Source organism: Gastrolobium bilobum, unplaced genomic scaffold (genome assembly GCF_033153095.1).
Source record: "Gastrolobium bilobum isolate Gb01-03AN ecotype WA unplaced genomic scaffold, APGP_CSIRO_Gbil_v1 utg16642, whole genome shotgun sequence".
Lineage (NCBI taxonomy): Eukaryota > Viridiplantae > Streptophyta > Magnoliopsida > Fabales > Fabaceae > Gastrolobium > Gastrolobium bilobum.
The window spans coordinates 79,517-100,821 of record NW_026897670.1 but is presented as its reverse complement, the minus strand read 5'-3'; the positions used below and the strand labels follow the sequence as shown (position 1 = coordinate 100,821).

Here is a 21,305-nt window from a genome sequence, read left to right as displayed (position 1 = left end):
TTTTATATCTTAATTTTTTCTTTTATTTTTTTGTCTTCAATATATATTTGTTCATTTAGACTATTATTATATTTTTTTATTTTTAATATTTTTTGTCACTGCTGTGATTTTTAATATATTTGATCTTATTTTTTATTCTATTTTTGTCTTTTTATATATTTTTTTATTTAAATACATTTCATTTTTTTTACTATTTTTGTCATTTATTAAGTATTCTAATTTTTCATATCATATGATTTTTTTTATCTCAACATATGACTTTTAATAATACCAGCTACCATTTTGATTTCAACTATATCTCTCTATGCTTTTGCCCCTTGCATTTTCACTTTTCCCCCTTGCATTTTCACTTTCCCTTTTCCCCCCTTGCGTTTCTTCTTCCAGTTGCCCTCCAGCCGTGTCTCTGCACCTTCGATCGCCGTTGCCCTCTTCGTCGTCTCCGTTGAAGGTTCGACCATTATAAAGATTTCATCGTTGAAGTATTTGCTATCTTTACTTGTAGGTTAAAGGTTCCATATCTTGTACTTTCAGGTTAAAGGTTCCATATCTTTACTTTCAGGTTGGTACTTTCAGGTGATATCTGCTGGGCGAGCGAGTTAGGGCTTCTCTGTCTTCGGTGTGGTTGCGAGCCAAGAAGCACATTCGACTATTTTCTTTTTTTCCTTTCCAATCCCGCAACTGGTAAAGATTTCTTTCAACGATTTTATTTTATCACATTCAACGATTTTCTTTTTTTTTCCTTCTTTCTTTTTTCAATTGGGGATTCACTTTCCAACATCTAAAACTATATGAACTCTCAAATCCCAGCCCAGTGCCCCGTTCTCCTCACCACAAAAAAATCCTAGGTCCACGATAAGAATTTCTGGGTAGTTTCTGCTTGTTGAATTTTTTTTTTCACTGAGGATGGATTGTGAATTGCTTTCTTTTTGTAATGTTATTTGTAATGTTAGATAGAGAATGGTTGGTTAATGCATGTGTACTCCTGATTAGTTTTAGGGTTTTTTAGAGATTAACCTTCTATCAGATTCACTATCTTGCAATCTCCAGAAGAAAATAGATATTTATATTTATAGGCCCTTAGAAAACCTAAGGAATGCTACATGTTCCTTTTCACTATTTGCCTAGTATCGTATATGTCCTACTTCCTTTTCGGAAGTTTGTTTAAGGTCATGATGGCTTTGAACAGGGGGCTGATGTATGTTTAAGGTCATGATGGCTTTGAGAGTACTTTGGCATATAAAATCCCCAAATAAAGATTTCTCTGCAAAATCAGAAGAAAAAGTAAAAAAAGAAAAGATAAAGCAAAATAGATTCATTTTTCTCAGCTAATAATGATAAAAAAGACATGGTGAAAACAAGGAGTGCATAGGAAAGAACGAACTAGGTAACTCCCACGGATTATACTTGTACAGATCTATTTCAGCTATAATGGATGCTGGAAGTGGACGTGAACTGATTTTGTTCTGCAAGTAATGAACTATGAGTTCCTCATCAGAAGGGTGGAATCTGAAACCAGGTGGAAACGTGAGATTAGAGCCTTGTTGATCTCCCTCCATCAAAGAATACTTTGTTCTTGACAAAGTGGAGACCAAAGGAATCAGTACTTAAGTGCCGATGATAGCAATTTGGCTCGCTTTAAATAAGAGAGTAAAGTGTCATGTGCATTATATATGGCTCTAGTCCTATGCAGACGCTAACATTGTGGAAAAGATGTAAGAGAAAGGAACCAGAGATAGTATATGATTTCAATGAGTGTCATGTGCATTTTATATGCCATTCATACCACACTCTTTTGCAAGCACCCACGAACCTCCATCCACTCCTTATCACGATAAATCTAGTACTTTCAAACACGCGAAAAAGGCCAGAGAGTGAGAGAGAGAAAAAAAGGAAGGGATTGAGGGCGTGCGTTACCAAAAGGAACTATATATTCATTATTTTTTGGGTTTCTGTAAGCTTTTCTTAAAAAGTTGTTTGGTGTGTCTGTGTGGCTAAGTTACTCTCTGTAAGCTTTTATTATTATACTTTTTCTTATTATTGTCAATTATTATAATATATATATATATATATATATATATATATATATATATATTTATTTCCTCACACTACCATAATCACGATTATCATTATTAGTGTTAGAGCACTCCTTATCATTTCTTATCTGGAATCCTTCCTTCCATTTATTACTATTTAATTTCATATTGAATTTGTGGGTGATTCTTGTATTTAAAGGATGTTAATGGAGCAATTATTGATTCGAGATCTTGTATATTTAATTTGTACAAGTAATCAATTTAATGAACGGTCAACTATACACCTTTGTGTTTTTATTCCGTAGACATACGAAGGCAGTTTGTACGTAATATATATATATATATATATATATATATATATATAGTCCTTATATTTTAAAATATTATTTGAAGTTAATTTTACATAAAATTTATTATGTATCTATAATTCCCGAGAATATAATTATATTTAATTAAGCTACTTTTCATTCTATTAATTCTTTCTCATTTCACTTAATAACTAAGTATATATTAATAGTCTTAGATTTAAATATTCAAAAAAAAATATTCTTAGATAAAGTCACGTGTTATAATTTATAAAATTTGAAACATAAAATTTATAAATCAAATCAAATTTGAAACATAGAATATTCTTACAATGAATCTGAAACATAAAATTTAATTTCTAAATCAAATTAAACTTAACCATATCAAATCAATTATAATTTATAAAGATTAAAATATTTTTAGTTTATTATTTCAATATACGAATTTCTTTTTGACAGCTGAACTATTATCATTATTATATTTATTCATATACATACTATATTATCTTTTAATAACAAATGGTTGGCTTATTTGGTGCAGTTGGAGACATTTTGCCATATATTCTATTGTGCACATTTGCATCGACCGTTTGCTGAGATTTTTTACTTCAGGTCTTTCAAGTAACAAATTTTGAATGAAAAATAATTGCATGCTTGTATTGAGATGACATAGCTGAACATGTTATGGAGTGCAGGGGTTCTGACATATGATGTATCGTTGAGGCAGAATTTCACCATGCGGGCTGCCTTGATGTGGACAATAAATGATTTTGCAGTATATGGGATGTTGAGCGGATGGCAGCCATTGAGGAAGCTTGCATGTCCGGTATGTTTGGAACAAAATAAGGGTTTTAGCTTGCAACACAGTCACAAGGTGTGTTGGTTTGACACTCATCGACGATTCCTGCCACTCGATCACCCGTATAGGGGAAATAAAAAAGACTTCAGGATAGGTGTTGTCGAAAGGGCAGACGCACCTCGTCGGTTAAGTGGCCAAGAAATATGGGAGAGGGTGAAGTACATTCCAAGTGTTGAAGAGAGGCCTGCTTCCGACGACTCTGAGGGATATGGCGATGATCACCATTGGAACAAACATAGCATCTTTTGGGATCTACCATATTGGAAAGATCAATTGTTAAGGCACAACCTTGATGTTATGCATATAGAGAGGAATGTGTTTTGCAATATTTTATATATTGTGATGGACACAAAGGGAAAGACGAAGGACACTGTAAATGCAAGACTGGACGTAAAGGAGATTTGCAGAAGACCTGGTTTAAATTTGGTTGAAACTCCAACCGGGAGGACTTTGAAACCTCAAGCGCTGTACACACTGAATAAAGTCCAGAATTTAGAAATGTTGCGCTGGGTTAAGGATCTTAAATTCCCAGATGGTTATGCATCCAAGTTGTCGGGGTGTGTTGACATGAACGGGGCAAAGTTATTCGGTATGAAGAGTCATGATTGTCATGTTTTATTTCGGAGATTGTTGTCGTGGGCTTTCAAAGCATTACCGAAGAAAGTGTGGAGTGTATTGACCGAACTTTCAATGTTCTTTAGAGAAATTTGTGCTTCTCAACTTAATGCTGAAAGGTTACGACATCTGGAGTCGAGCGTGCCAACACTACTATGCAAATTAGAGATGGTGTTTCCTCCTACATTTTTTGAGTCAATGGAACATTTTCCTGTTCACTTGGCCTATGAATCAAGGGTTGGAGGTCCACAATAATATAGATGGATGTATCCATTTGAGAGGTTAGTTTTTTATCCGAACATTTAATTGCGTCACACGATGCTACAAATTACAAGAACCCTGATATCTATTCATAGGTTTGTACGCACACTGAAGATGAAGGTCAGTAACTTGAGGCATGTTGAAGGATCTATCGCCGAAGCGTATCTCGTTGAAGAGACTGGTAAATTTGCATCGTACTATTATCCTCCTGAATTTATATCAACTTGGAGAGAAGTCCCTCGAAATGATGATGGCGGTGATACGAGAGGTCAGATATCACTATTTAATTATCCAGGTCGATTCGTGGGAAGGCAAAGGGCATCAATTCTAGAGGGACGGGATAAGAACGTTGCAAAGTGGTACATTCAAAATAACTCACCAGAGGCCGCTCCGTACATAGAGTAAGATTTCATTTTTGAACTTAGAGATGATGTTTCCATTATGCGACTATATTTGGTTTATGGGTAGTTATCCTCATGAGTTTTATAATGTTTTTTTCCTTACAGAAACTTTTCCAAATGGACACGTTCGAATAATCCTTTATGGTCAGATTCTGAAGTTGATCAACACGTTACGTCTGAGTTTCCTCAATGGTTTGAGGAGTACTTCATACAAAACCAATCGGCTATCCATGATGTTGCATATATTTTATCAAGTGGAGCTGCAAGATTTGTCACCCAATTCAGAAAATATATATAGTCAACGGATATAGATTTGCAACTGTAGAAGCGAATCAAAATATGTTATGTTGTAATTATAGTGTATGTTGTCGAGGTGGGCAAGTCGACGGTGCTGAGAGCGATTACTACGGGAAGTTAGTTGATATCATTCTTTTGGATTACAAGTTGGGGAAATCGGTGACTCTCTTTAAATGTGATTGGTTTGATAACACCTCACGTGGGACAAAAGTTGACCGGTATGGAAATGTTGAGGTCAATTGGTCAAGGAGTTATGCACTTGGCTACGACCCATCTATACTTGCTCAACAAGCGGAACAAGTTATTTACACATTATACCCTACTTCCCAACAAGGGTGGAGAGGAGTTATCAAAACCAAAGCCCAGAATATTATCCCTAAGTCGAAGGAGTCAGACTCGAATGATGTGATTGATCCATTTCAGGATGATGGGGAACATGAACTGCCTGTAAATGTTGCAGAGGATTATGTGCCAAGCAATCTTTTTGATTCCGCTAGAGAGTTAGAGTTAATTCATGTTATATTGGACAATGAGGAATCAAACGATGACGAACAAGATATTTATTCAGATAGTGAGCCTGAATTCAATTATTATGAGAGTCCAGAGGAAGGTGGGCAAGAAGAATTCGAAGAACAGGAATCGTCCGATTGATTTCAGTTATTCTTTCTTTAAGCTTATCTATTGTACTAAGTAAATAATTTTTATTCACAGGCCACATGTTATATGTATTATACAATTATGTTTTATATTTTTTATCTTTTAGGATCTCTGTATGGTGTATGCATCCATTAGTGACAAATGGATGGCCATAGTGGTAGACGTCGTATTGCATACTTATTATGTTTATATATATTTTTGCATTATGTTTATAAGTTTTCACATATGGTTCATACGCATGGGCGTACTGGTAGTGATGGTAATGTCGGTAGAGGTCGAGTTACAGGTCGTGGTGGCAGAGGAGGTAGGACGACATCATCTACCCCCTCTGGTAGAGGTCGTACAGCTTCCTCATCCCTCCCTCCACTTCGGATAGGATCATCACCATCTAGCACTGACTCTGTTATGGGAAGTGCAGGACTTCCTCACACTCCCACTGACCCGATGGGGCCGACACAGCAGGTTAAGTAAACCATCATTTTGTGATTTAGATATATATTATAGTTTCTTTTAAGCATCTCTCTACTAACTTTTTTAATGCTTAACATTTTTTCCCTTTTTGCAGACTGCATCCCCTGCAAGCGAGGTAGGAGATGCTGCTTCGGCACTTCAGCCAGAGTGGGGGAGGTGTGATCCACAGACTAAACGTATATGGGTTCGTCCTTTAGGCACCACAGAGTAAGTTGTAATTGTTACTAATGATGTACTAATGTGGCTTCTAGCATTGCTCAATCGTTATAATCAAATAAATTGATTTAATATTGTCAGGTTTGAACCTTATGATGAGATCATGAAATTCATTGATAATCAAATATTCCGTAATTTTAAACATGTATGGAGCACCTGGGGAGACGTTCCTAAAGAAACTCGAGAAGGTTGGATGAATGAATTCCTAGTAAGTTATGTATATCTCGTTAATGCTAATGTTTTATTACAAAAATGTATACTAACTACATATTTGTCACCAATTTGTGCGCTAATCGAAAAAAACTGGCAATTTACAGGATCATTTTAGGTGGTTGCCTGAGGATCGCCATAACCTGGCAAGAGCTTGGCATCACAAAGCCACCACAATGTTCGCAGATAAAATGGATAAAGTAAGACATGACAAGGGCAAAAATGCAGGGACATTGACCATTGTGCCACTCCTTTAATGAAAATTTACCTTATTGCCACGTCTGGAAATTTTTTTGCCAAAATGCCACGTCACAATCCCGCTGGTCTGACAAGCGGGATTGGACTGGACACGTGTCAGCGTCTGAATGGTTAACCATTCTCGCTGGGCTGCCCAGCTAGAATGACAGAATGCTGACACGTGGCAAAAGTAGTACTTTTGCCACGTGTCAGCATTCTGTCATTCTAGCTGGGCAGCCCAGCGAGAATGGTTAACCATTCAGACGCTGACACGTGTCCAGTCCAATCCCGCTTGTCAGACCAGCGGGATTGTGATGTGGCATTTTGGCAAAAAAAATTTCAGGCGTGGCATTCAGGTAAAATTTTGTCCAAAAAGTGGCAATATGGTCATTGTCCCCAAAAATGCATGGTGTAGTGAATCATTAAAAATCCAATTGAAAGAAAAATGGAAAAACTGTCCTAAGTTTCAAAAGAGATCTGCTCAAAATAAGGAAAATAGGGCCAAGCAGGACACACCCCTTACAAATTCTGCTACGGAAATTTGCGAGGGAAAAACACTGTAGATAGGTCTATTGTTAGCGAGGGAAATTTACTTTTTTGCGAGGGAACTTTTCCGTAGCAATTTGCGAGGGAATTGTCATATGACAAATTTCCATTGCAAATCTATTTGCGACGAGGGTTTTAGCAAAGGACCGTGTTCCCTCGCAAATTACGTCGCTGACAGGTTTTGCAAGGGAATTTTGTTGTTTTGCAAGGGAATTTTTCCCTTGCTGATTGTGATTTTTCTAGTAGTGTTGTTGGTCTATTAGCGATGCAATTACACTCTAGACTTGACTTGCCCTGCCAAAATTCGATTGTGAGAGTCGCAACTCTTAGATAAATTAGAGAGACTCAAATATATATATATATATATATATATATATATATATATGTTTACATTTCTGCGGTTGTTGTACGTGCAGTAGTTAAATACTTGTCATATATATACGTGAAAACATTAAATGTGAGAAATCATAACCATACAAAAAATGAACATTAAATGTGAGAAATCATAACTATACATTTGTCATTGTTGTACGTAAAAAGGCTATAGAAATAATTTTATCATATATATATAAGGCTTATCATTTCTCAAGCTACCGGAGATAATTTTATCTTCGACTACTAAATCATAACCGTACAAAGATGGATCAATAATGATAAAGGAAGAGAGAGAAAAATAAAATCATAATCATACAAAGGTGAATCAATTAATATAAGAAAATAAATAAATAAAACGACGTAATTTTAGGAAGACCGGATATAAACTTATCTCAAGTCCTCAGAAAAATATTATTCCCTGTATATATGTGTATTTGTTACTCGTCATCATTGCATTAGTGCAGAATGCCTAATAATGGCGATTTCGTCGAAACTTGGCCGGCAACACCTTTGTCCTCTTACCTATTAACGAGTTTGTTTGAGGCATAAAAATTTAAATACTATTATTCAAATATAATATTTATTAACCTATTTATAATTATATAGCAATTAATTACGTTCAAAATGAGACACGATCGAGACGTGATAGGTGGCTAATAGTCAATAATTTATCATAAAATTTCAAAAAATTATAACTTTTAACTCAGATGTCTTAATAATTTTTTTTTTTAATTTCTCATAATTTTTCAAAATTTATGCGTTGGCATTTTTCGTGAAGGGATTTGGTCAAAACATCTTCCAAAAGAATGTTTCTTTAGACCTTGTTTCACACATTTTATAGTGATAGGTAATGAAATATTTATTAATTTTTATGACCAATAACGAATAAATATTTAACAATTTAACCTTAATATTAGTATAGTTAAATGCCACCACCGCAAATTGGCATGGGCGTGGTAGGAAGCATGGACTTCCAGTAAAGTTTAAGAGGCAAGGCAGCATGAGTTGCCACCACTGCAAATTAAATTAAAGGTTTTATTAATCTTATGTTAAAGGAGATAAATTATTTTATGTCATAGAGATAAATTGTGAGCTCCACCACCTGAAAAAAAAAAGAAAAAAAAATAACACAGTTATCGAAAAGTATGTAAGAGAAAAATTTATCACATCTAGTATAAGAGTAATTTTTTCCTTAAATTAAATAAAAAACCTCGTTCACGCACGCGCCCTTGTCACTTGTCAGCATTAGCCCACTCTCATTTTTCCTTGCTTAACGTGTTCTTTGGTCTTGACTCTAGAGATTTTGCACAATATATATGATTGACGACTTGTTCCAAGTCGTTGTGGGTGTTGACGATTTCGTCGAAATTTGGCCGGCAACACCTTTGTCCCCTTATATAATAACGAGTTTGAATACAACAACTAAAAAGGACGAACATGCAAGAAAATGTCTTTGAGTAGAAAGACGGCTATTTTCACGAGGTCCTCACAAGTCACAACTCCATTGAGAGAGAGAGAGAGAATAATTATAAAATCTTGTGCATTGATCAAATTAGTAAATAATAAATAAACAAGATAGAAATTTCGTATGTCTTTTTTTTTTTTTTTCTAAGGTTAGTATAGGAGAGAAAATGTTGTTTTATTTTAAGGTTGTTAAAATATTTACTAGTCTCAATTTACATAAAAACCATCTTATAGATGTTATTAAATTCTATCAGTTCAGCCAACAGTACTTATCAATTAGTTTTTGAGGAACTTGTGAAAATAAAAGTTCTCTAATAAAATTTGGCGGAATGCATTAATATGATTAAATAAAATTCCAATTAAGGTGTAACGTGTAAAAAAATAATATTGTGGGCGATTACTTGTACAAATTATTTTCATTAAAAAACTTATGTTTGAATAATCTGCATAAAATCATAAGTTCAAATTTATTGTAAGAAAAATAAAATAATGGATGTAAACTTTTCAGCCATCATTTTAACACATAACTCAAACAAATTAACATAAATGATTTGTGCTTCAGCGAGACACGGTATTAAAGAATTTCGGTAATTTTAAAATATCTTACGACAAACTTTGGGTGTCACATCAAGTAAGAACTAATAAGTTCGTACCTCTTAACAGACAAAAAAGTCAAAACTATGGGACTACAAAGGTTGCTGGATGGAATAACATTCATTTAAATAACATTCATTTAAATTATAATACATGCATGACTCATCTAAGATCATCCATATCATTAAATTCTAAATTCACAAAAAATATGAACTTTTATAGAAGTTATGTTTTTATATAAAATTCTGAATAAAAATAGTTAATTGATGATTTTGTCCTTATTTTTAATTTCTTTTTATCATTTTATCTCTTTTTTCAAATTGTATATTATCTTTTCTTCTTCTTGTAACACCCCGTTCTAGAACCGGTTTGTTAACATCGCATTATGATATTAAGCGCAGTTACAATCACATGGGTTCAATTAATATCCGGTTAAATTTTTCATTTTAAAACATGCCGAATTTATAATGCCCAATTGCGTGATCATAACCATATTACTTTGCGGAATCAGATAAACCAAGCTTAACATCATGTTCTTATTCCATTTTTAAACCATTAATTTACTTCTTATTTATTTCCCAACTTCTACTATATTGTAGATTTCTTCGTTAGCTACGCGTGGTTTCAAACCGCTCCTCATTTGGAGCTCTGTAGCTCAAGTTATGACAATTTTACTAACTCAGGTGTATGCTGAAAAACTACGCGGGTAGGGCGCTTAAGCTCGCTCCAGGGCGCTTAAGCGCCCACAGACAGAGGGAATTTACATTTTTTAGCCACCAAGGGCGCTTAAGCTCGCTCCAGGGCGCTTAAGCGCGCTACCTGGGCGCTTAAGCCCCCAATTTGGGCGCTAAAGCCCCATGCGGCAGAAAGCTTTTGGTCTTCACAGGTGCATCAGGGCGCTTAAGCCCCCTCATGGGCGCTTAAGCCCCCTGAGCAGGCTTAAGCCTCCATTTGCAGGCTTAAGCCCCCTCTTCTGGGCAATTTCCTATACTCATATTTTTCATGCATCTTTCTTGGGGAATCAATCCTACACATTTTACAACCTATTTAACAAGCTTGTGATATCCCTATATCATTGCTCAACTCTCATCCTCTCATCATTGATTTAACGGAAATTGGGCAGCATAATCTTTGTTTTCTCAACGTTTCCCAACTTAGCACAAGGTACCTAATTGACTTTCCAGCTCAACATATCCAATACATAAAAATACATTCATGCATTTAACTTACAGTAAGCATCATACACCAATATCTTCATTACTTACAATATTACATCATGTCTTAATTACAAATCTCATATACATGCCAAAAGACTTAGCTACAAAATGAACATGATCAAAGCAAGTAACCCTGTATCAGATACCCATTACTACTACAATGATCATGCACTAAGTCCTCCAAAATACATCACGTGGCATCAAAATATACATATAGCAATGCTAAATGGCATGCAACTCAACATGTCCAGCTATCAGGTACAGTCTACTCACGCTTCTTGCCTCGATCAACCTCACCTCTATCAGTACCTGAAATGATGCCCCACAACACGGGGTGAGATATACGAATATATCACAGTAAACCAGAGGTCCTTGGAGATCACTCCACCCTAAGGTTCACTTTGGTGTACACATAATCATAATAGCTTAACACATTCTTATCCACAAGCATCACATGGACTTCCAAGAGAGATCCACTATGGGCTGTTTCTCTTAGGCTCTTACCACATGGAGATCCACATAGGGCTGTTTCCAAGGGAAGTCCTTTCCTCAATCTATTCCAAGAGAGAGATCCTCAAAGGGCTGTTTCTCTTAGGCTCTTACCACATGGAGATCCACCTAGGGCTGTTTCCAAGGGAAGTCCTTTCCTCAATCTAGGAACCTCCAAGAGGGATCCACATAGGGCTGTTCCTCTTAGGCTCTAACCACATGGAGATCCACATAGGGCTGTTTCCAAGGGAAGTCCTTTCCTCAATCTAGGAACCTCCAAGAGGGATCCACATAGGGCCGTTCCTCTTAGGCTCTAACCACATGGAGATCCACATAGGGCTGTTTCCAAGGGAAGTCCTTTCCTCAATCTAGGAACCTCCAAGAGGGATCCACATAGGGCTGTTCCTCTTAGGCTCTAACCACATGGAGATCCACATAGGGCTGTTTCCAAGGGAAGTTCCTACCAATCATCCTCATCATAATACTATCACGCATAACCTCAATCACAATCCTCAACCATTACCTCATTCATTATTGCTACTTCTATAATCATTCCTCAATTACTCTTAAACAATCAAACATCAACCAATAATCATCAATCAATCATAACATGTATCAATGCATGAATCAATGCATGAGCATACAATCACTATCATAATTACATATCACATCTCATAAACCATTTCTCCTCAACGGAGTATGGTGGAACACTCAATGGGATCAACCACAAGGTCCAAAGGTTTACCTTGCTCTTTGAGCTTTCCTCAATTGCACACAACCCCAAGGGTTGGTCACTCCACTTGGTCCTCTTGCCTCAATCCTATCAACACAAGGAATACAATCAAACAATTCTAACAATGCAAGGAAATCCATAGTTCCAAGCCTAGATTTCTCCAAACATCAAAGCATACTAAAATAACACTATAAACTCATTTCTACCGATTAAATGTCATTCCTAGCATTTTTCACAACATACTCTAAGCCTCATTCTTCCTTGAACATAGCCAATCTACTCAACATTTCATAAAAACCCTAAAACACTATTCATTAAACCCTAACCATGAAATTTTCCAAGAAAACAAGGTTCAAGGGTTAAAATCTTACCACCAATGGTCACACAACCAAGGATTGATGGCTCCTCAAGCTCCAATGGAGGTTGAAGCTCCCAAAACCCCAAATTCTCACAAAGGGGCGGAACTTTGAGAGGAAAAATCTCACAACACAACACTCCCCACTAAGAACCAAGCTTGGATTATGAAAGAGGGGAAGATTTAAAGTGATTTAGGCTTTTGAATCACCCAAAACGGTTAAGGTTTCCTCCCTTCTCTCTCTCTTCTTCTCTCTTCCTTTCTTCTTCTTCTTCTTCTGTTTGCTTCTCTCTCTGGCTCGACGGAAATGGGGTGGGAAATGGGGCTCTTTTGGTGTCTTAGTCACTTAACATAGGTTAAGTGACTTTAAGCGGGTATTGGTTCGTCTATCTATTCAACTCCATTAATTACCAAACTTTACCCAAAAGTCTGGAATATTTTTCTAGGAATGTTTCTAATTTTATTTTTATATTTTGGGTACTTTTGCCTACACCCATTTATACCCCTTAATTTTCACTGAGTACACTTTTTAACTCCAAGTGACTCAGATTCATTTAATTAAGCCTTATACTTAATTTTACTCACTAAAATATGCTTAATTATTTAATTAAAATTAATCAATTAAATGCTTAAGTTTGGGGTATTATACTTCTCAAATTATATATTAATTTGTTCATATTTAACCAAACCCTAATCTTTGGTACATCATTTATTCGAGCAACTATCAGTTAAATTTTGATCAAACACAAATTAACATATAATTTGAGATCATGTTATATTTGTATATAATTTAGGAAAAAAGGTAAAGTGAACAAAAAAAATTAAAACAGTGGCAAAAAAATCAATTAACCAAATAAGAATAGCAAGTAATTGCACTTCAATCATTTATATATATATATATATATATATATATATATATATATATATATATATATATATATATATATATGCCGTAACCAAGGACTAATTCTCAATCGAGCACTGTGGGACTCTTTCGGGGGCGGCTCTCCCAAATCTTTTTTTTTCATTCCCAGAGTTCGAGCTCGAACTCGAGACCTCTGGTTAAGGGACTCAGGCTCCTTACCATCTGTGCCAAAGGAGTTTGGTATGACTGGTAATACTTTGTTATAACAATAAAGCTGTTTTTTTTTTTCTCCCTCCTCAGACACTGTCCACTGACGTGGCGGAGAGAGAAAATACAATTTTTATGTATGACCGGTCATATTTAGTTAAAAAGGGTAGCTGTAGATAACTTTATCTAAAGTGACTGCAGAAATATTTACCCCATATATATATATATATATATATATATATATATAATATGTATGTTATGGTTCATTGATTTATATTCATCAATTAATTATTAATTTTAAGTAAACTATCACGGTAAAAAATACAAAAATTAATGACTAAGATGGAAAATAAAATTTTGTAATCTTACACCGAACGAAAAAAATCCTCCCTCTATATATATTTGCAATACAACCTTTGGGAGCTAAAAATTAAATTTATCGAGAAGGTGAATCAATTAGAAAGAAAAATTAAGTTTAATAGTGCCTTTCATGCAAAGTTTGAGATCGCCAAAAGGTCAAAAGCTACGGATGAATTTGGATCCTCTCATGTGAAAAAGTAGTCATATTATTTAATCATAATTATTTGTTTATAAATCATGCGTTATTCTCTATATTATCTTATTATCAATAAGTGATTATGATTAAATAATATCACCACATAATTACTTTTTAAAATAAAAGAATCCAACTCTTAGTGGGAGTTTGGATAAAGTTCCAAAAAATTTTGTCAAAAGAAAAAAAAAAAAGTTGACTTTAGCATACACGGAGAAGCCAACGTTTCATTTGCCACTGAGAAGAGCACATCAGAGAGATTATATAACACTGAATTCAATACTTCGTTTCTTTGTCTACCCTTCATCAACTAGTTGTTCATGCTCTTGCTCATGGATTCTCTTCTCTCCATGCTCTTTTTCCTTTTAACTTTCTTCTCCTTCAACCCTTTTTCCTCCTTTGCTTCACAACCTTCTTACAAAGACCATTGTGCTTCTATCATCCCAGAGTCAACTCCCAAAGAACTCACCCTCTTCAACTCTTTTCCTCTTGGTTATCATCACAAAGGTTACTTCACAGGAGGTCATAGGATCATTGATGTTGGAACTTCCTTGAACCAACACTCCTTTTACCTCCAAACAAGGTACACGCAGGCAACTCAGGTTTCTGACTTGTTCAAAATTGAAGGCACTCTATCATTTACAAGCACCACCAACAGATTTTACCACCATGTGGGGAACTTCACCTATGGTGACAGTTCTTATAACCGTAGACGCCACTTAACCTTCAAGCTTGATGGGTTCTGGTCTGAGTCTTCAGGGAAGGTTTGCATGGTTGGTAAAGGCAGTGGTTATTCCAAAACAGGTGACTCTCTTAATCTGGATGTTGTCTTTAAGCTTAACAATGTCTTCAATGTAAGTAATATTAGTAGCTTGATTAGTGGAACCTTGGAGAGCTTGAGTTCTGAAAAGGATGGGAATTACTTTGAACCCATTTCTGTGTTGATGTTTCCAAAAGCAAATTACACTTATACCTTGGATTCCATTGCTGAAAATGAGTTCTCTTCTGGGGTTGATGCTGAAGGGGGTTTACCTTTAGATTTCAATTCTTTAAGTTTTTGCAAATATCCCCTTTCTATGGGGATTAGAAGACTCCAGTTAGAGTACTCTCATGAGTGCAATTCTTCTAAGAATTGCACACCTATTAGTGGGAGCTCTGATCAACTGCCATCTCTAGTGTCTTTGAAAGGCATCGAATGTTCTCATACTAAGAAGCATAGGTTGCGGGTTCTGATGAGATTTTCAAATACTAGTTACTCTGAGATGAACCAAGGTTTCAATCCTAAAACCATGTTAATAGGGGAAGGGTGGTGGGATGAGAAGAAGAATAGATTTTGTGTAGTTGCTTGCCATATCATGGGTATGGCATCATCCTTGGCTGGCACTCAAGTGGGTGAATGCTCAGTGAGATTAAGATTGAGATTCCCCTCAATTTGGTCAATCAAAGACACTAGTAAGATAGAGGGACAAATTTGGAGCAACAAGACCACGAATGATACAGGGTACTTCAAGATGATCACGTTTAGAAACGATGAGGATCACGGGGTGGGAATTCAAGGCTTAAAGTATGAGTATAGCCAGCTAGAAAGAGTTAAGAAATCATGTGCAACACACAAGCCTGTCAAGAACCAGAAGAGAAGATATCCAGATGCTTATTCTAATAACATGAGGTTTGATATGGTAGTTTCAGAGTTGAACAACAAGAGACCAGCATTCGGTTATTCAGATCCCTTATCTGTTGGTGATCAAGTCTATGAATCAGGCCTGCGTGCAGAAAATACTATTCTAGTCCACAACAATAATGATAGCTTGTTTAACATTAGCTACAAGATTACCGTACTCTTGAATTCAACTATAGGTGACAGGCAGCATTCACTGTTTAATCTGTCTTATGAGAGAGTGAAGATTTCTGCTGAAGGAATTTATGATGCTGGAACAGGAACCTTGTGTATGGTTGGTTGCCGTGATCTTTCCTCAAACACAGGGACACCAATAGCTCATTCTGTGGACTGTGAGATTATAGTGAAGTTTCAGTTCCCATCATTAGACAATGCAAGCATAATTGAGGGAAGTATTGAAAGCACACGCAAAATATCAGATCCACTTTACTTCAAACGTTTAGATCTATCTTCAACTGCATTTTACACAGAAGTAGAAGCAAAAACTGTTTGGAGAATGGATATGGAAGTCATCATGGTTCTTATATCTAACACTCTAGCATGTGCTTTTGTGGGATTGCAACTCTACCATGTGAAGAGACATCCTAATGTGCTCCCCTTCATCTCACTTACTATGATGTCAATTCTTACAGTGGGTTTCATGATACCCCTTGTTCTGAACTTTGAAGCTCTTCTCACTCAAAATCCCAACAACAAAAACTTTGTATTTGGAAATGTGGGATGGCTTGAAGTTAATGAAATAAGTGTGAGGCTTATCACCATGGTAGCTTTCTTGTTGCAATTCCGTCTCCTGCAACTAACTTGGTCATCAAGAAAGACTGATGAAAGCAAAAAAGGCCTCTGGGTTGCTGAGAGGAAGGTTGTCTATGTGACTTTATCCTTGTATGCAGCTGGGTTATTGATTGCATTGCTCTTGAAGAAGGATGGAAATAAGGATCCTACGATTAGCTCAGTGTACCAGCAGCATCATTCATCTTGGGAGAACTTCAAATCTTATGGTGGTTTGGTATTGGACGGCTTTCTCTTGCCACAAATCATGCTAAACCTGTTTTCAAATATGAAGGAGAATGTTCTTTCTTGTTCATTTTACTTTGGAACTACTTTTGTGAGACTGTTGCCACATGCCTATGATCTTTACCGGACTCATAATTATGCTTTCCTAGATAATGGCGATGGCTCATACTTTTATGCTGATCCAAGTGCAGATTTTTACTCCACTGCTTGGGATATTGTCATTCCTTTGGGAGGTATCTTATTTGCTATCATTATCTACTTGCAGCAACGTTTTGGTGCTGATTTTATTCTGCCTCATAGGTTGAAAGGGTCAAAGGTATATCAAAAGGTGCCTGTGGTGACTGAATCAGAAGCAGAAGTAGAGGCAACCAACATGTAAAATGGCCTTTTTGATGCACAAGTGCAAATGGCCTGGTCATGTTGAATCAAAATTGGGCTATTTCTAAGCAGTTCTCTTCTTGTATTTTAACTACAAAGTTGTGTTGTTGTAAGATAGTCTCTACGAAATAAATTTGTAACTGTTAAAGAGTGCTCATTTGGCTGATTATGTCAAGCCTTGTCTAATATGAAATTTTGAAGCTAAATAGGGTCAGTTTGAGTGCTTTTGTGGAGTATAGAATTGGATAGCGATGAATATCTGGATTATATTTAACGAGTTATTAGATAAAAAATTTCGGCTATTAAAAAGAGAATGAAATTATAAAACCAATTACATTTCTAAAACCCCTTGTAGAACAGTACATTGAAAGAAACTTTGGCTGGTTTTAAGTTTTCACACGCAAAAGAAAGAAAGAAAGTGGCCTTATGTTGCATAATTCACCTTGCTGAATGTGAAAAAATCGTTTTTCAGCAGCATGGAACATCTTATTACAACTCCGTGCAAAGACATTATGAACAAGAAAATCCACTCTATAACTCAATTTAGCCAAACTGTGCAAGTTAACTAAGTCCTTCACATGGCACTAGGAAATTGGTTGCGAATAAAATAAAGTGAATACTTCTTACAAAGGAAAATTTTACTTTGATGAAATTCTCCCAACAAACGAAAGAAATATCATATGATTTTAACTAACTAATCTTGTCAGTTTCAATTGGGATGCTGCCTCTGCAAATGTTTTTCCAAACTTGTCTTGATATCTGCTTCAGAAATTTATGTTCCACAATATGTTGTCAATGCAAAGCATCAGTGGATTCTTCCAAGTTCTACTTCTTGTTTCTGATCTGATTTCAAGCGAGGGAAGTCCAGAATAGGCATAAAGATTTGGAGGATCATATTTCATTGCTTTCTTTATATGATCACATTTTCCACAAAACTGAATTCATCCACATTGCAAAACTTATCATGTTTCTAATAAACAATTTCGACAAACTGGACAAGTGAAATTGTCCTTCAACCAATGCTTAATGCAGTATGAATGAAATATGTGATTGCACGGGGGTAGAACTTGACATGGCTCCCCATTTATGAATTTCTCCAAACATATGACACAATCACTACAAAATGATTTAAACTCATCTTGTTCATAAATTACAAGCTGTGGCAATTTGAGTGAGGGTCGTTTATGAATTGATCTTATCTCGGAAGCTTGTATATATGTTTGTAATCGTTCCCTACTACCACTTATTTGATTCAAAGCAGCTAGGTACATAAAAAAAGATCTAACCCCTGAAGTTCTTATTCCTCCTCCTTCAATATCATCCTCAAGTGTTTCAAGGAAAGCATAAGATGTATATTCACAGATATATAAGAAAAGAAGAACAATTAGTGTTGAAAGCAAGGTGGCCATACAAAGACACAAGAACAAGATTAAAACCACATTGGAAGTATTGGCAATTAAATATGAAAATGCAAGAGAAGGGTCTGGGGTAGCTGGTGGATCATAGGCTTGAAAAACTGCACTCATGTTCAATGATTTGAGAAACAACTTTTGGTTATCTTAAATGACTTCTTGTTTATTTGGTTTCTTTTCTGTTCATGAAAGTTGTAGCTTATAGGTTAAATGTCAAAGTCTCTTGAATTTTGTTGAAGAAAGAGAGAGAATAATTTGATCATAACATAGTTGCATTTGTTGTAAATTCCAAATATAGATGCCAGATTTGCAGAAAACCTTTATCTTTAGAAAAATATTGTCAGGCAATACTGGTAGGATTTTAATAGACATACCCTTAAATTGGCAACTTCACACATAGAATCTTCTGTCACACGTAGAAAACAGTGTCATATATTGTGATGATATTATAGTTGCAAAATGAAAAATAAATAAAGTGACTAATTTGACGAAGCTTAACATAATAAGTAAAAGATGGAGAAGAAAACGTTCGTTTTTTTTTTCTTTTCTTTTCAGTTAAATTGCTTATATTTAAATTTCAGTGACAGAAAAGAAATATGTAAAGAAAATGCTGAGTTGCACGAAAAGAATTTTTTTGAAAGTTATATTATATGAATGGATACATGTGATGAGTGTGGGTAAATATTTGAACCCCATGTATTTTTGTACATTCTTATATATATTGTAGAGAAAGATATTCTTACTACCAAAATTTTCTACTACTAACTTACTACCTATCTAATCACCATTGAATCAAAGAGAGAGAATGTTAAAAAGCTTTTGAAAAAAGAGAAAATGTTGATCCAATGGTGATTAGATGGGTAGTGAATTGGTAGTAGAAGATTTTGGTAGTAAGAATATCCTTCCTCTAAATTGTATAGTAAACTTCGTAAAAAGTTTGACACCGGAGTTTGATACCAAATTCTAACCGTTGATTTTCGTCAATCAACGGTTATCATTTATTGAGAATTTTAATAATTAATTAATAAGTTTGATTCTCAATAAATGATAATCGTTGATTGGCGGAAATCAATAGTTAAAATTTGGTGTCAAATTTCAAAATTTGACACAGTATCAAAGGATATATATATGGCAAAATGATTTCTGCAGCTGCTGTACCTACAGCAAGCAAGGATACACGTCTGAATCCTAGGATACGGCAACGGATCCTTAGTTTTTTTTTTTTTTTTTTTAAAAGTCGTGGGGCCCACTTTTCTGTGTCAGCTGAAGATAACACTATCTACGGCTGCTGCAGAAATGTTAAGCCCTATATATATATTCCTTATCCGTAAAGGGGCAGGTTATATTTACAAACTTTTTTGTTTACAAACTCTTACAAACTACATTATGTTTTCCCGGAAGAACACTGGTTACACTATGCTATCCCGGAAGAACATAGAGTAATTTGTAAAAAATTTCAAAAAAAAATTGTAAACATATCCTTCCCCATCCGTAAAAGTTACATGACTTATTAAAGTACATGTAAATATATAATTATGAACTCAGATGACGAGCTTGCATTAAAGTTTCTCTTTGTAAAAGTAAGATTGTGTACAATTATCCCTCACCCATATCTCGCAAGTTGGAAGCTTTATACAAATGATTTAGATTTTATATGCTACCAATTTCCACTCCCACTGTACCACATAATAACGTCAATTCTCCACTAATTACAATCTCCTTCCTTTAATTGTATACATTTTGGTCCCCATGATTGACATTACACCACTTTGGCTTTTTGCCCTCTATACCTTACTCATACGCACTTAAGTAGTGCTAGTGAACACACCCCCATTTTTTTTTTTCATGTGTTACCCCAAGAAAGAAGTTGATCTAGTTATAAAGAGATTTGAATAGAGGAGTCATTGTTTTTTGCAGAGATATAATACTACTAATCAACGATTTAATACAAGACCTTAATTTGTTCAAACTTATCCCTATATACAATTCTTTACAATTTTTCATAATTACAACAACTAATCTTGTATGCATCTACTACGACATATTGGACATGTTAATTTCTTCTGCAACCAGTGGTCAATGCAATCTGAATGAAAAATGTGTTTGCACACAGGAAAAACTTGACAGAACTGATCAACATCGAAATCTTCCAAGCAAATTGCACACTCATTACAACTTCTTATTGCCTCATGCTTTCCATAGTTCACCAATGGAGGCAATTTCTTAGAAGCTCTAAGCTTTTGCCCTCTATTCTCATCAAAATCTCCTTCCAATGCAGCCACCATCGTCCAAGCCTGCAAATTGCCAAGGACAAGAGCATGAAAGATTGTAACACGTTGAGATGACCCAGATGCACCATAAGAAGCTAGATGAGTTCCTTCTTCAAGATCATGCAATTCATTAGGCCTCATTTCCATGAACCAATAGAATAAACCATAGAAAATTTGATAGAAGATGAAGAAGATCAGTGTGACAACGCTACAAACAATGACCAATGTTGGAACATCAAAAGTGACAACATACACAGACATATGCATCAAACCAGCCATTGTGTGTGTTTTGTTTTTGGTGAATGAATGAAAACCCTGAGAGTGACAATTTTAGGTACCCTGTTGGGGTTTTGAGGGTTTAAAATAGGTGCAAATGAACAGTTATGTATCTAGAATGTAAAAGCTGTGCATTCTAATTATAGTTAGTTCTATACTTTATCCTTAAGAATTCTCGTATAACAGAAGACATACATATCCATTTATTAACGGTTTGTGTGACAGATTTGGTAAGACACTGTTAAATACATGTATTATAATCCCAATATTTGAAACCTTTGGTTACCAAATTCTGTTTGTCTCACACACATGTAGCT

The 21,305-nt window shown here is 35.4% G+C and overlaps 4 protein-coding genes and 1 long non-coding RNA gene across 5 annotated transcripts; 3 read left to right on the top strand and 2 right to left on the bottom strand.

Moving 5' to 3' along the window:
* The first annotated feature begins 337 nt into the window (after positions 1 to 337).
* LOC133309166 (uncharacterized) lies at positions 338 to 6,598 on the top strand. Its single transcript, XM_061509901.1, has 6 exons — positions 338 to 448; positions 574 to 681; positions 5,703 to 5,890; positions 5,994 to 6,106; positions 6,197 to 6,323; positions 6,433 to 6,598. The coding sequence occupies exons 3-6, from the start codon at positions 5,834 to 5,836 to the stop codon at positions 6,580 to 6,582; spliced, it is 447 nt and encodes a 148-aa protein (XP_061365885.1). The 5' UTR covers positions 338 to 448; positions 574 to 681; positions 5,703 to 5,833; the 3' UTR covers positions 6,583 to 6,598.
* LOC133309167 (uncharacterized) lies at positions 4,131 to 4,772 on the top strand. Its single transcript, XM_061509903.1, has 2 exons — positions 4,131 to 4,474; positions 4,580 to 4,772. The coding sequence occupies exons 1-2, from the start codon at positions 4,131 to 4,133 to the stop codon at positions 4,770 to 4,772; spliced, it is 537 nt and encodes a 178-aa protein (XP_061365887.1).
* A 4,219-nt stretch (positions 6,599 to 10,817) lies between the features above and the next one.
* Positions 10,818 to 12,611, bottom strand: LOC133309158 (uncharacterized). The gene is made up of 3 exons (XR_009751287.1): positions 12,352 to 12,611; positions 11,993 to 12,067; positions 10,818 to 11,067 (listed from the first exon to the last, which is right to left on the bottom strand). It is a non-coding gene; the product is annotated as an uncharacterized LOC133309158 (long non-coding RNA).
* Positions 12,612 to 14,292: 1,681 nt separating this feature from the next.
* On the top strand, positions 14,293 to 17,031 carry LOC133309165 (uncharacterized). The gene has a single exon (XM_061509900.1). The coding sequence runs from the start codon at positions 14,293 to 14,295 to the stop codon at positions 17,029 to 17,031; it is 2,739 nt and encodes a 912-aa protein (XP_061365884.1).
* Positions 17,032 to 20,457: 3,426 nt separating this feature from the next.
* LOC133309164 (putative RING-H2 finger protein ATL19) lies at positions 20,458 to 20,991 on the bottom strand. The gene has a single exon (XM_061509899.1). The coding sequence runs from the start codon at positions 20,989 to 20,991 to the stop codon at positions 20,458 to 20,460; it is 534 nt and encodes a 177-aa protein (XP_061365883.1).
* Between the last annotated feature and the right edge of the window lie 314 nt (positions 20,992 to 21,305).

Bases quoted from the DNA above. Each gene is read 5' to 3' on its own strand.
- LOC133309167 (XM_061509903.1), top strand. From the start codon at position 4,131: ATGCTACAAATTACAAGAACCCTGATATCTATTCATAGGTTTGTACGC. The intron at 4,475-4,579 runs GTAAGATTTCAT...TTTTCCTTACAG, and splicing joins GAGGCCGCTCCGTACATAGA to AAACTTTTCCAAATGGACAC.
- LOC133309166 (XM_061509901.1), top strand. From the start codon at position 5,834: ATGGGAAGTGCAGGACTTCCTCACACTCCCACTGACCCGATGGGGCCG. The intron at 5,891-5,993 runs GTTAAGTAAACC...CCCTTTTTGCAG, and splicing joins CGATGGGGCCGACACAGCAG to ACTGCATCCCCTGCAAGCGA. The intron at 6,107-6,196 runs GTAAGTTGTAAT...TAATATTGTCAG, and splicing joins CGTCCTTTAGGCACCACAGA to GTTTGAACCTTATGATGAGA.
- LOC133309165 (XM_061509900.1), top strand. From the start codon at position 14,293: ATGGATTCTCTTCTCTCCATGCTCTTTTTCCTTTTAACTTTCTTCTCC.
- LOC133309164 (XM_061509899.1), bottom strand. From the start codon at position 20,991: ATGGCTGGTTTGATGCATATGTCTGTGTATGTTGTCACTTTTGATGTT.